The sequence below is a fragment of the Semicossyphus pulcher genome, unplaced genomic scaffold (assembly GCF_022749685.1).
Source record: "Semicossyphus pulcher isolate SPU_LCO1_2020_fin unplaced genomic scaffold, fSemPul1.0.p SCAF_9, whole genome shotgun sequence".
In the NCBI taxonomy this organism is placed as follows: Eukaryota; Metazoa; Chordata; class Actinopteri; order Labriformes; family Labridae; genus Semicossyphus; species Semicossyphus pulcher.
Window position 1 is genome coordinate 11,118,181 of NW_027211770.1, and position 14,114 is coordinate 11,132,294.

At 42.0% G+C, this 14,114-nt stretch overlaps 1 protein-coding gene across 1 annotated transcript in view; it reads left to right on the plus strand.

The window, feature by feature from the left end:
- Positions 1-14,114, plus strand: part of LOC138584777 (eukaryotic translation initiation factor 3 subunit H) — a 68,003-nt gene that overhangs the window by 32,225 nt on the left and 21,664 nt on the right. Inside the window, exons 3-4 of the mRNA XM_069657087.1 lie at positions 4,094-4,261; positions 11,460-11,559. Of these exons, the coding sequence (XP_069513188.1) occupies positions 4,094-4,261; positions 11,460-11,559 (268 nt within the window). The remainder of the gene's footprint in view (positions 1-4,093; positions 4,262-11,459; positions 11,560-14,114) is intronic.

Consider the following 14,114-nt stretch of genomic DNA (forward strand, 5'->3'; position numbering starts at 1 on the left):
AAGAGCTACATGTTGCTGTTTCTACAAAATGATCTTTAATGTCTGCCAAGGATCTTTCTCTGTGTTTACTCGGTGGGCTTTTGGTCATTTGGTAGCTCTCAGTTGACCTGCCAGTTCAGAGAAAACTCAGTGCTGTCCCGCGCTCTTTGAATTTCTTCTGAGCGCTTTTGAAATTCTCAGCACTTCAGAATTTATCTAATAACCTTCCCTGAATATGTGCCTTTGAATTTAGTCTTTGGGATTGCGCGCAAACTGTGGCATTGAACCTAATTGCGAGACCTCCCAGTGACACTGAGATGAATTTAACTACCTCAAAGTGCATTGTGCAAAATATAGTGCAATATCGGAAAGTGCAAAGTTTTCATAGGACAAAAGTACCTCTATTTGTTATTGTTTTATACAGTGTCTACTTTTTGTTCTTTATTCTATTTTTTATTTAATTTATTCTGATGCTCTCATCTTGTTTTATATTTTGTGAAGCTGACTTGAGAAGAACACACGCTAATTCCAATGTACCTGTACTGTCCTGTACCTGTGCAAATGGCAATAAATATCTTTTCCATTCTAATGTGGACACAGCTATTTCTGTTGAAACTGTAAGAAAAAACAAAAACACGTTGACATCCATTGTGAGTCTAAACGTTAACATCAGACGAAGGAAAGTAGATAACTTTGAAGTCCAGCAGTTTCATAGAAAAGTTATATTGCCTACTTATTGTCACTAAGAAATGATCATATAAACTATTAGTCAGGTTAAAACACAGTTTTATAAAAGAGTAGGTTAGTTTGCAGGGAAAATACTTAGTGCATACATTTTTGATGTGTTGGTAAAAGATCTGAGTATTTTATTTACACTCTGAAAGTAATAATCTCGAAGATTTTCATTTAAATAAATGTCTGTTGAGTTACTATCTATCGCCGAATGAGGTAACACAATGGTGATTGAGCCTATGGCCCACTGATGAAAGCCTTTGCATTTGCATTATTACAGACTGGCTGTCGGGTGGAAAAAATCACAAGCGGCGCCCAGTTAGTGACGCGTTTTCCATCAGCCAGCAGTGGTTGGTCTGCCAGAGAGGGTAGGCGGAGTTAAGCGGCTGCTTTTCCGGTCTCGGCAACTGTTGCGAGTAAACAGTAATCTACTATGGCTGAACAAACAAAGAAAAGATCGATGACTACAGATACAACTTCAAAAATAAGTGAAAATCCAAAGAAAAAGAAACAAATTGGACGCTCAGATGAAGGCAAACAGTCTAAAAAGGAAAGCGACCGTCAGCCAGGAAAATCAAGAGTTACAACTGGAGCCAACCGTGGACGTCACACATGAGACACTGTCGGGATATCTGGGAAGTGTGCTCCTGCAATTACTATCTATCGCCATAGGTGCCGCCAAAGAAAACGAAACTGAGATCTTCGAGATTATAACTTTAAAATGCTGTTTTTTTAAAAGAGCGAGTTAGTTTTTAGGAAATGTGTTGTTAAACAATCTCACCACATATTTAGACAACAAATAGGTAACTTACAGCTTTGATTTGATCATTAGTTGGCATTTACATTTAATTTGATAACTTTTCTTAACAAATCAAGTTATATACAAACATTAAGTAACTGTTCTGCAAATTGTAAGCCACAATTTTATATATTTCAGAGCAGCATACGTTTGGAGTTCAACTCAGAAGGCCAAAAGCATGAGTATCTTATATTTAAATACCATTTTTTTAGCTGTAATAACCAGGAAGTTGTGCATTTATATTTCATACATAGTTGTTAATTTGAAAACTAAAAATCAGTGAGCAGAATATAAGAAATACAACAAATTAAAAAACAATAATTTCATGTGTACAACAGAGTTAATTAGAATAAAGTTGTAACACTGAACAGGAGTTAGCAGCATTAACATCATTGTATTGTCTCTACTAGAATGATTGAGAGTGATGGGGGTATGCTCACATCAGTTTCAGCGCAGACAAAACCCCCTCACAAATCTATTTTGCTTTTAGTAAGTGGTTTGTCAAAACCCTGATTGTACAAAAGCCGCCTGATTTGACACAGCTAATTAAGATTTCATTCACACATGAATATAAAGAAGTGCACACAGAGTCGACAGTTGCAAAGGACAGGAGAGATTTGTGATTGGGTTTCCTTCCTCTGTTGTCAATCCTCCGGCCTTCAGAGTTCTCCCAGAGACAGATCACTTTGTGCACAATTTCCCTCTTAATGAAGGGGTGTTGGGGCACGTATACGCATCAGTGGTGCTTCAGAGGTAACTACACATACTGATTGGCATAGAGGTGCAGATACAGTGGTTTGGTGGCAGGCTGCCATGCCTCTCCATTGAGCTCTGTGTGTCTTTGGGTCTGCTGCCGGCCTGCCTCTGGGCACAGCCGCTCTCTCCAAACTCTGTCTCACACAAACACTCTCTCCCTTCTTGATGCTCTCTTTTACCTTTTCTGTTACTCCTCTTTCCCACTCCATCTTTTTTTAAGTGTCACCTACTTCTCATTCGTCACTGTAGACTCGGAATTACAAAGACGACAATTGAAACGTCTCCCACCTGCTACCCCCCGACCGGCTAATTTTTCCCGATGAAACATGCCATCCGTCCATTTCTCCAGTGAGTTTGTCACTCCGTTTAAGATCACAGCTTAGAAACACACACAGGGTTTCAGACAACACTTGACACCTCCTCCTCCTCCTTCTCCTGCGGTTTGTCACACAGTCTGTAATCTCTCTTTTCCCCCTCATATACCCTATCTTTCTCAATTCCTCTCCTTCCTTTCCATCTCCTCCCTCGTGTATTCTCCTGTCCGTCTATTCTGCTTACTTTTGTCTCACAATAAAAGGCCAGATTAAAAGGCTAGATTGCTACAGGACGGGCTGTGAATAGAGCCTCTCTGCCTGCCTGTCCTCAACCTGTGCTCCAATCCAGATGTTACGTTCACTGAAACTTTCTCGTCAGGAGGAAGAGGCTCTTTAGCTCTGCCTTTCTCCTGCAGTGGTTGACTGTGTAACTGTAGGCGGATCAGTGCCATTTGTTGTCTGTGTGGAGTACAGCAGAGGCAGTGGTACGCACGACTGCGAGTGAGAAGTGTGTGTGTTTGTGGGAGGCTGGTTATAACTGGATGAGTAAATAGAAGTGGAAAATATTGTGTGTGAGCGTGACTGCAAACTGATCCCAAAACGCAGATCTGAGCCTCTTTGTGAGAGCAAAATGAACTCCGGGAGGTCAAACGCCTAGAAGTGACCAACTGAAACGTTAATATATTTTGACCAAAGTCACCCCCTGCTTTACATAACAAAACAACCGGGGGTCGAATTCAGGACTTCAGGAAGGAGCCAAAAGAGAAATGGCACCTTTTTGTAGCGAAGTGACATCACTGTTCCTCTTCCTTACTCTCTTTGCCGTCCTCATCTGTTCGTCTTCGTTTTTTCCGTCCTTTGCAGCTCCTTCCCGTTAACGGCCCCAACAAGAGAGGGATGTGCTACACAGGCTGGGGTCTAGGGGGCCACAGCTGCCCAATAACACCCTGATTTATCAACCTCCTCCAGCCAGCCTGCATGGAGATGCTGTTTTGCTCGCTTGCTTTGGTTGTTACTTACAGCCGACGAGGCAGGTTGTTTATATTTCTGGCTGTGCGTCCTTAGGATGTGTCTGGCGTAATGAAACGGCCCTCCTCGCAATGCATCTAGCTTTCGCTGCAGTAGCTGAAGCCCGTCTGTGTATCTATCAGCCTTTTTTTCCTGCAGCCAGGATATATTGTCTGACATAAGGAATGAAAGGGTGACTGGTGATCCCTTATTGAAGTGTGTTTTTAGAAATCTCCTCCACAACTCCTTGATAACACAAGATGAAGCCTTTGTTATTTTATGTTTCGGTGCATTTGTCCTTCACATCCGCGTTGCTCATTTCTTCACTGCATTTCTCACATCTCTTATCTCTGTCCCTCTGTTCGTACACCATGTCCACTTCCAGATGGAGACCAGATATTCACAGATCAAAAAAAATCCCTAAGCTGATTTCAATGAAGTTCATTCTGATTTTAAATGTTTCTCTCTCTGCCCCATCCCTCTCTCTCTGCATCTCTGCCTCTAGTCCAATACCAGATGGAGATGATGCGTTCTCTGCGTCATGTCAACATTGACCATCTGCATGTGGGCTGGTACCAGTCCACCTACTATGGCTCCTTTGTCAGCAGAGCTCTTCTCGACTCCCAGTTCAGCTACCAGCACGCCATCGAGGAGTCTGTTGTGCTCATCTACGGTAAGTAAACCTACACAGACTACAGGAGAATTGAAGGCTTTCGTCTTACTCAAATCCTTTCAACAGTGTTACACCAAAATCAATGAAAATCTGTGTGTTCATTTGGGAGGACACAAGACAACTACTCCAAATTTGTGCGTAGTTGGGGCACGTCACAGGAAGTTAAAGAAAATATGGCGTCATTATGCTGAAGTGTTATCTCTGGCTCAAACCTGCGCCTGGTCTTTGAATAGGGTCGGTCAGCACAGGTAACGGTCCGATGGGCTTGTCTAATTTTTACAATCTATCACAATCTCTAGCAGGGAATGCGTTATTGACAAAGTTGTAAAAGAACAAGAAGTCCGATCAACTGCTTTATTGTTCACCCGTCACAGAACCATTCAGCCATTCACAGACAACCACTAATGAACGAGGTTCAGGGTGATGGAAACAGGCTCCAGGAGAGTGGTCCAGCCCTGCTTCAAGGAGCAATTCTCCCCTGGAAAAAGCCACTGGTGTTCTCTGTAATTGATAGACGCAATAATATTTGAAATTGGCGCCATAGCTGTGGAGAAAGTTGTACACACAGCTTGTGGTTTCGCCCATTCTACATTCCTACAACACCCAGCGTGCATTGGGCCCCTCCCTGTGAAAGGAACGTCCCAGCAAGAGACGCTGGAGTAAAATATTACCAGTTTCGCTGCAGGCAATGGCTCAGAGCGGTACAGAATCCAAAATACGACGAGAATATACCGGTGGATTGTCTAAAAAATCTTCAGGTCTGCAGTCTACATTTCACACCTGACGATATTTAACGAGGCATGACATCGTAGGCAGGCCTCCTAGATTGAGGAAGTGTAGTTTAGCGAGCTTCCTGGCCTCTGCCAGATGTTTTACGTAGTCTTATGGAGGTTTTCCAGGGCCCACTGGAGAAGCGGATAGCGTCCTCCGAAGGCACAGAGCCAAATTGCATTTTTGTCTACCATGATGGCATTAGCTCCCCATAATAGCATGATAGGACTGAGGTTGAAAATCGGTCAACTGGCCCTTTAAGATCTCAACACTAGCTCCACAAAGGCATGATAAATCTTGATAACACTGTCACAAAAGCAGGTTCAATAAACCAGGTCAGAATAAGGTTCACATCTCTGGCATTAATATGGCTCTGCTACAAGGGAGCTGGTAACAGTCATTTAAGGTTCAGAGTTATTTAAATAAAGATTAAACAAACACAAGTCAAATTGAGCCTCTTTAATCAATCGATGTCTAAGAATAGGACTGGCTTTTTTAAGTCCGATGTGACTGACATTCAGAGAGCCAGTGTTCAAAGCGGCAGTAAGACGGTGTGACAGGTGTTGCAAAAGATGAGTTGAGGTTAGCACAAATGTTTAAAAGGCAGTCACTGCGGCTCAAGGTAAATCTACATTCACCTTACATCAAGTACACTTCAAATCCACTCCAAAGAGCTTGAAGAAATATTAAGATTTTCTTTAAGTGAGCATCTGCAGTATACTATACTGTCGTCATTCTATGCCATGCAATCTGCTATCAAAGAATAAGGTGGCAGGTGCATGTGTGGTGTACAGGTGGTTATTTTGTCCACATCTAATACCACAAAAACCTGCAGGTATGTCCTCCCTGTAATTCATCAGTGGCAGGTGAAAAGACGCAGCTTATCTTCCAGAGGTGTAGCACATGTCTGTCTGCAGCACGTAACAGGCCGACAGCTGAGGCGACAGTGACATTCAGAACACGGGGAAAACACACAGGATTAACAGAGAGGCTGGTAGCCACTAACATGACACTTACGGACGTCATGTGTTTGCACCTGGCTTGCAGTAAAACCTTTAAGAGCTGCCCGTAATTACCACAGCACAAATGCCATCCCAGATGGTGTCAGCTTTCTTTCAAATGACAGCAAATTAAAACCTGTCACTATAACCCAGCGTGCATTTAACTACTCTGTGTCTATATAAATTCTAATTCATCACTACATAACCACTCCAAGGCAGTATATCAGTACATTACATGACTAGCACAATAGTTTTTATGTGTATTCAAGAAGCTGAAATGTGGCTCGAACATTTCAAACAGACTTTTACAAGCTGAGGACGTTTGATCAAATGTAGACAAAATGCCAGATAGAATGAAGACTGTTCTCCCCGTATAAAAGACCTCATGATGTGCAGGGTTAACCTCTTTTGACTTTATGAGCTGAAAAAATAAGTGTAAAGTAAAATGAGGGTGACACAAAATGTCTTAAAACTCACTGACCTGAAGTCATCATCTCACATTAAAACTTCTCGGTGCTTATCCACTCACCACAAGTCAAGACAAAGGCCGCATACCAAACCAATTGACCCTTCGCTAAGCCCCTCCCGTGAACGGCCACTGTCCAATCCTACGTTAGCAACCGTAACCAGGCGTGGGAGGCCTGTCAAGTCCGACAGCAGATATCCTCGTGTTTTTCGCTTTTCCGAAGCCAAAGACTCGAGAGTTGAGATGTCGGACACGGATTGCGATCCTGTCTGGCCTCGCTTACACCACCGATGATATCGGCACAGCCTTTATTTTATTGGTACCCTGTACAAACTCGTACAGGGTTTTGTTGAGCTTTCCTGTTGTGCCTTCAGGAGATCCAGTGTGGATTAAGCCCACGATATGCGAGCGATATCCTGAGGCACTTAAAACTAAATGAAAAAGTGGGATCATTTAGTTTTGCTAGCAATGAGCTCAAACATATTAGATACTGAAAGTTATAGGGAGTCATAACTAAACATTAGCTTCAAAGAAAACAATATATTGCTGTGCAGGAACATCGATGTTCCTGTATATGATTGTCCTTAACATGAATTGTCAAGACATGGGGTGCCTGACGCTTGCCTTACCTCGATTATGTCCTTTTCATTCTCAACACGCTGACAAACTATATTCTGGATGTAGCTTTCAAATGCGTATTGTCATCCTTTCTGTCTACCACTCTCTAATATGTGGGAACTATATTTTCCATAAATTTGCTGTTATTTCCCTTGGAACATTCCTCACTGTTATAGTTAAAAACGCCATAATATTTGCCGTTTCGAAAACAGTAACCAAGGTGGGTGGGACTTAGCAAAAGCATCAATCGTCATTTGACAAACTGATGTAATGTTTTGTATTTCATCAATGCCGCCCCAGGTGTTGTTCTTTATCCCTCTCAGGGTTGTCATGTACTTAGATCCTAGAAATCTATGATACACAAAGATACATTTCAACCAGCTGACGTACGAACCCCTCAATCTAGTCCTGCCATCCACAGGCAGAAAGTCAGTCAGCCCGCCCTTTCTCATTCTAAACGAGGCCTCCTGTTAATGTCAGTCAATAATGCAGCGCTTAATGGATCAAAGCACCTCAAAGCAATTGACATTATCTCTGTTTAAAGTCAAAGGGAGAGAAAAATGATTCCTTTTTTGTTCCCCTCGTCATTACCTCACCGCTCGTTTTAATGCCGATGGATAAATCAGTCAAGTGACCAACTGGCGAGGTAATGGCTTCCGTCGGAAGGTTGGAATTAGAGGAGGTTGTTAAACCAATTGGCTTAAAATGTTTGCCATAGGAACTGGTTCCATGGCAATCAAAGGAAACATGCGTCTGCTCTCTTAGCAGGGCCAGAGCTTTAAAGGCAGGGACGTATAGCAACAACCATATAGAGGAACATAACGGGCACTATTGCCAGATATATGCCTGGCCATTCATCTGACAAATTAGGTCTATTAGAAGCAAGCTGCAGGTGGTATTACACAACTCTATAGATAGATAGCTATATCTACATACCTCTAAGTTTCCTCTTAAAACAGGATTAAGACATGAAATTAGAGCGATATTTCTGAGAGGATAACATCTGTGAATCCGTTTTTTTTAAGTCTGAGATTTAACAAAAATGATCCAATAGATCTGTACAATAAAGACTTTTTTTTAAAATCAGCAATGTGGCTTAAATTTCACTTTTTCTAATTTCTAATTTCTTTCCTTTTCTAGGTTTGCAGATTAGAGAGAAAATGAAATAAGCTTCCTTTTCTCCATAACATCTTAGTCCATGTTGACCAGCAGGGTAGATTTGTAAATAATGAGTGCAAAGAAACAAATGGTAACGATAAAGACTAGCCTTCACTGCCAGGGAAAATCCCTTGCACAAATGCTAGGCACCCATCATGCTAGACCATTCAAGATTTTAATTTAGTCACCAGGCTTCCAATAGCTGGAGAGAGCTGTCTTAATCAAATGTGGCTGTCACCAACCGGTCTCGGTGGAGATTGGCCAGCATGAATTGAGAGATTGGCTGTGTCTTGTTTGAGATTGGCTATGCTCTAGGCAAATGGCTTTTTCACAGTTGGCTGTTGGGAAGTGAATAAGTCACACTAAGATTTTTGGTAGACGGGAGTTTGCTGGCTGTCAGCCTGTCCCGTCTGAGCCAGTAAAACACTTTTTTTTCTTGGTAGCAAGGGGCATAAAGAGGCGAACAGGAAGTGGAATAGAATTGGACAGAGCCATTCCTCAGAGTCCGTCTGGATGTTTCTTTACCTTCTCTGACTAAAATGTTTGAGTTGATTTGTCAGTTTGTTGAATTGATTTTATAAAACAGAATGCCAGCTTTTAGGTACTTACTCTCCTGCTCTGCCCATGTTTGTAGGCATGTGATAGAGTATTGTTCAAGTAAACTAACAAAATCAGCCAAGTAGGATCTAATGGGAGGCACTATGCTGCTCTCCAAATTTCTGTTTTTATTTGTGTTCACTGTTGAAACTTGTGATTTTCAGACTTGTTCCATGTTTGTAAATAGTTCCTTCACACTTTTAAGAAGGTGTAAAATTTGAATATGCCAGCAGTCTATTGCTGTCTAGAGAGTCTAAACTGCTGGACACTGCACACTTTCTCTTTTCAGATACACTCTGTGTTACATACAGGATACTGGAAGCATCCGAGTAGTGAGTTGGAAGCAGCTGACCACAGGGTAGAAACATAGACCTGTAGCATAAACTTTCTTGACTCTGAAAATGTGGGAGGCAGATCCTGAGCAGTGAATGTTTCCAGCTCAATCAGTGGTCCTTAAGGTCGAGTCTTTAAGGTTCCCTTTAGCTCGGCACTTAACCCCTGACTTCTTCAGGAGATGCTCTGAGGCCAGCAGTGGAGGAGGACTGTGTCGACTGTGCATCACTGGAGCAAGCCTCCCAGATTTGTGTTTAAATAAATGCGTTATTTCATGCAGGACACAGAAGTCTTACGCCCCAGCTGTAATCAGCTGCTAGCCTGCTGATTGAAACATTGTTTCTAATCAGCAACACACCAATCACAGCCGCTTCTTACAACAAGGCGGCCCCTTTAAATGCAACTTCCTTCTCATTTATTCCTGCTACAACAACACTGCACACACACTGCAGCTGGTAATGCTTTGCCACCACCACCCCAGCCTCCTCCTTTCTAGTCTGAAGCCTGTCTTGTGTTGTATTATCTCTCAGATGTACGTCACTTTGGACAAAAGCGTCCCCTAAATGAAATAGTAACATTGTAAGCCTTTTGCCCACTCAGTAAACCCAGGAGGGGGTTGCATTGTGCTCCCTGGAAAGCTGTTGCATGCTGCTCTGCTAACCCAGGGAGCAACTTTAGAGCAGAGCCGTCAGCACCAAGCATAACTGTATTTCCATTTTGCAATATATGGTTAAATCTATGACGAGAGTGTTTCTGACTGCACTGAAAGAACTGACACTAGGGATGGGCATTTCGAGCAAACATACTATACAATCTTTGCAAGGTACTATTCTACCATTATTTGAAGACCCCCACCCCCTTGCATGGAAACACACACAGACATGAGGATATAGAGAGACCCATTTACTTTTTTGCAACTCTGTTTTATTTAGCTCTTAAATGACTGTGTATAGTTGTTGTAATGGTGTAATAGTTTTACCCTTCAAAGTTAGCATTTGACCTCATTCTTGTTTATATTTTGGAAGCAGTTCCTCACAGACCCCTTTCACAGCTGCAGAATGTCTGCATTTTTCTCTGGTTCTGAATCTCACAGCGCCACACCCTTTTTACTGGCACCTGGCACTTATGCTTCTTCTTTTGTTATTTAATGGCGGATAGCAAACCGCTTTCAGATGTTCTACAGCCACTGTCTGGCGGTAGTACCACATTACAACCATGCAACAATAAAAAACAGTTGCTATGTTTGAAATGCCGTACTTTACTAGCAGTACGTACTGATTTGGCCAAAATGTAGTATGCAGTATGTAAACAAAAGCAAAATGTGCAGTATGCCAAAAATGCCCAGATATCTACCTGAAAAGGAGAAAATCTCCAGTATGCGTCGACCAGTCTACCCCATCTACTGTATCCCACAATGCAAAGCGCTGGAACGTCACAGCGGCAGTTGAAATGACGGACAGCAACAGCATTCCAGCAGAAGCTAAAGAAGCTTTAGCTAAAGAAGTGGCTGTTATTGTTTACTTAAGCCTCGTGTAGCATACTGCAAAATTAATTTGAAAAGCTCCTCCATACTACATACTACCGCTGAACGCAGTATGCAGCATATAGTATGTAGTATATAGTACAGCATTTCGAACACATCCATAGACTGTATAAAAATATGGACGACATGACAGCTCCCTTAAAGTGAAGCCAAATCATCTCTATCGCCCCCTGCTGACTGGCTGCAGTATGGGTCATAAAGCCCGCCTCCTCCATGTTAACAGATGGGACATGAGTCAAACTATAAAATCAAAATACACGTCAAATAAATTTTTCTCAAACATGGTTTCTGTCATTATAGTTAGTTCTTATCATGCGGATTTATGTCCAAGTGTTTATTTTTAATTAGTTATTTGATGCTGTAAAAAGGATGATTGACAGCTCTGTCGACAAATCCGGCTCCTGCAGCCGATCTGTTCTGGATTAGCAGAATAGAAGAGGAACAGCAAGAGGAGACATATATTTTTATATAATATATTTTTAAGATAAGATAATCGTCACTTGAACTTTTCAATTTTTTAAAATAAATGAATGAGTATTCGTATATTTGAAAATCATGACCCATCCCGAGTACTGACTGTAATGGATCATTTTTAACCCTAAATGGAGTGTATGCAAGGTTGATTGTGTGCTAATTTAGATAATATGATTTAAGTGCATTAATACATTATTTTAACTGATCTTTCTGTCTCTCTCTCTCTCTTTCTTCTAGATCCAATAAAGACTGCCCAGGGCTCCCTGTCCCTCAAGGCCTACAGGCTTACCCCTAAACTCATGGAGATCTGCAAAGAGAAGGATTTCACACCTGAGGGGTGGGTAGCTCAAAGCTCGAAACGCAACTTTACTGCATGTTAGGCACTGAATGGATAATTGTCACGATGCATAGAGAGTATATAAACACATGGACCCGCGTTGCTTACAGGAAAACTAGAATTTTGCCTTTTCGCTCTTTTGCGCCTCCTCATTGAATGGATCCAGATATTGGCTCGTGTGTCCACAGGGGAGGCATTTAGCACCAGTTGGAGATTGATGCTGATGGTGATGATTTATCAGTCCGCCCTTGCCCGTCAAACAAATGTACCATGTTTACGCTTTCACTGACCCCAAGGCTTATCGTAATTGCTTTTAAATTGCAGCTAAAAATGAATGTAATGAGGAGGCCATTTTCCAGGCAATTCAGAGTAGTCAAACTCACACATGCATGAAGGGACACACACACACACACACTTGCACAAATCTGTGTAAACACTAAGAAGAGGGGGCAAAGAAGGAGGTCCATTCAGAACATTTAGACATACATTTTTAAATCCACTAAAAGCGAGAGGATTTGAAGGAAGAGGGGACAAATTAACTGCATCATTTCATTTCTCCCTCCTGTTCTCTCTGTACTTCTCCACCTGTGCGTCTCTTTTGCCAGCCACTAGGTTATTGACCCTGTGTGCTTGGCCCAGAGTCAGGAACCCTCTCATTTCTGCAGCTTTTCATTAGTTCCTATGATTTATTACAGCTCCGATCTGTAGCTATCAGTGTTCCCAATAAGCCTGTGATTGAAAGAGGGCAGCTCTGGGCAGGAAAGGACAATATCACCACGTAACAACAATCTTGCCTCTGTCCTTTTTATTTTCAGGATACAATCTGAATATTAATAATGTCTCTATTTTTTTCTCTCCTAAAGATGCAAAACTTCAAAAAGCGTTTCATTTCTCCCCCCTCTCTACAATGTGTGGAAAAAGCAATCTCTTTCATGTCGGTATATTTGATGTTAAGCTTGCATATATTGTGCATCTTTCTGAAATGAAAGGCAGGGATAGATGAGTGCTGAATAGACCCATCCCTTTGAACTGTCCTCCAAGTCTGCTGGGCAATGGAGGCAGTGGTCAATAGCCTCCACTGCAGCGCACAATATGAGGCAGCAAATTAGTCGGCCCGTGGAGTCAACCTTTGCCTCTGTCCAGCGGGGCCCAACTTGGAAAGAGCATGGCATTAAGTATGCCAAAGTCCAGTAGGGTTGGAGCAATTTGTCCTTCCTAGAAATGTGCGGGTCTCCTGTTTCCTCATAGGCGACTTTTCAGATTGCTCTGCAGGCATTTGAAAAGGTCATAATCTCCAGGAAATATTTGAAAGCACTGCAGATGGATAATTGTGCCAATATGTATAACAAACAGTATTTATATCATTAAAGATTTTCCCTATAGGCCGCTGCCATCCATAATGATTTTTGTCCTCCTCGCTCAGAGCCTCAGGCAGCATCGTCCACTTTTGTTGCCCTCAGAGTTGCTCCTAAAGTTTGCCGGAGGTGCTGCAGTAGTTCGAATACAAATCAACATTTTTCAAATTTACCATATCTGAATCAGAAGATGCTTCAAACTCCTATTTATCACTCAGACACGCGTTGTATAAATCTGTTTCTGGCACAGTGCACATGGAGGATTAATGCAGTGACAGTATTGATCCCATAACAAGCAAGACGCCTCTAACAAGCTAACATTAGACATATACAGACATTAGTTTGAAGCTCACGCACTGTGCACAAGTGACAGGCTGAGCAAAGGCAGTCAGTCAATGCGATTGGATTTATGTGAGACATTAAGCAAAGTTTGAAGTTCCATTTTGTGTTAACAGGCCCATGTCAGAGAGAGAGAGAGGGATGGAGCATTTAGCTCCTCAGGAACAGGGAGAGGTGGTATTAAATCGGTCGGCGTAATGCACAGAGACCATAAAAAAAGTCATTAAGGCCTCTGAGTCTTACATCACTCGGGTTGGACAATATCTGATCATATCACACCGCTGTCAAAAATCAAACTGCAATATGCATCGAATTATTATTCATATTGCTTCTATTTTGCTGTGGTGCATCTTATTGTGTGACCGTACAGTGATCTATTTGCAGCTTTTCTTGAGGAAATATCCAAACAACAAATATAATATGGAAATACAGAAGAGTAGAACTGCGGGGCTCTCTGCCCTGAACAAAACAGATGTTGGGTTGCACTAGAACGAAGGTCGACCAACCCGATCCTCTCTGTGTTCTCTTTAAATGTGTGGATGAACTGAGCCTGGGTTTTTCCTTGGCATGAGATTTTCCAGGCTAATATCCACCACTGATCCACACTGCTGCTTCTTTTGTGTTCTTTTATACATAAAGTGTGTGCGTGCATAAACAAGCAAGCTGTCCATTTAAAACCTCTTTTGTGTCTCAGAGAGAAATTGAAACAAGCTAATAATTCCTTTTGTTTACTATGAAATACTCTATAGCTGTGTGTCAACAAAGTGGTGTCACGTAGGGGTGGAAATGTTTGGTTGAAGTCTGTATCAGCTTTTTTAAAGTCTTTTATGTGACTTTTTTGTGTCTCTATTTCACCAGTAA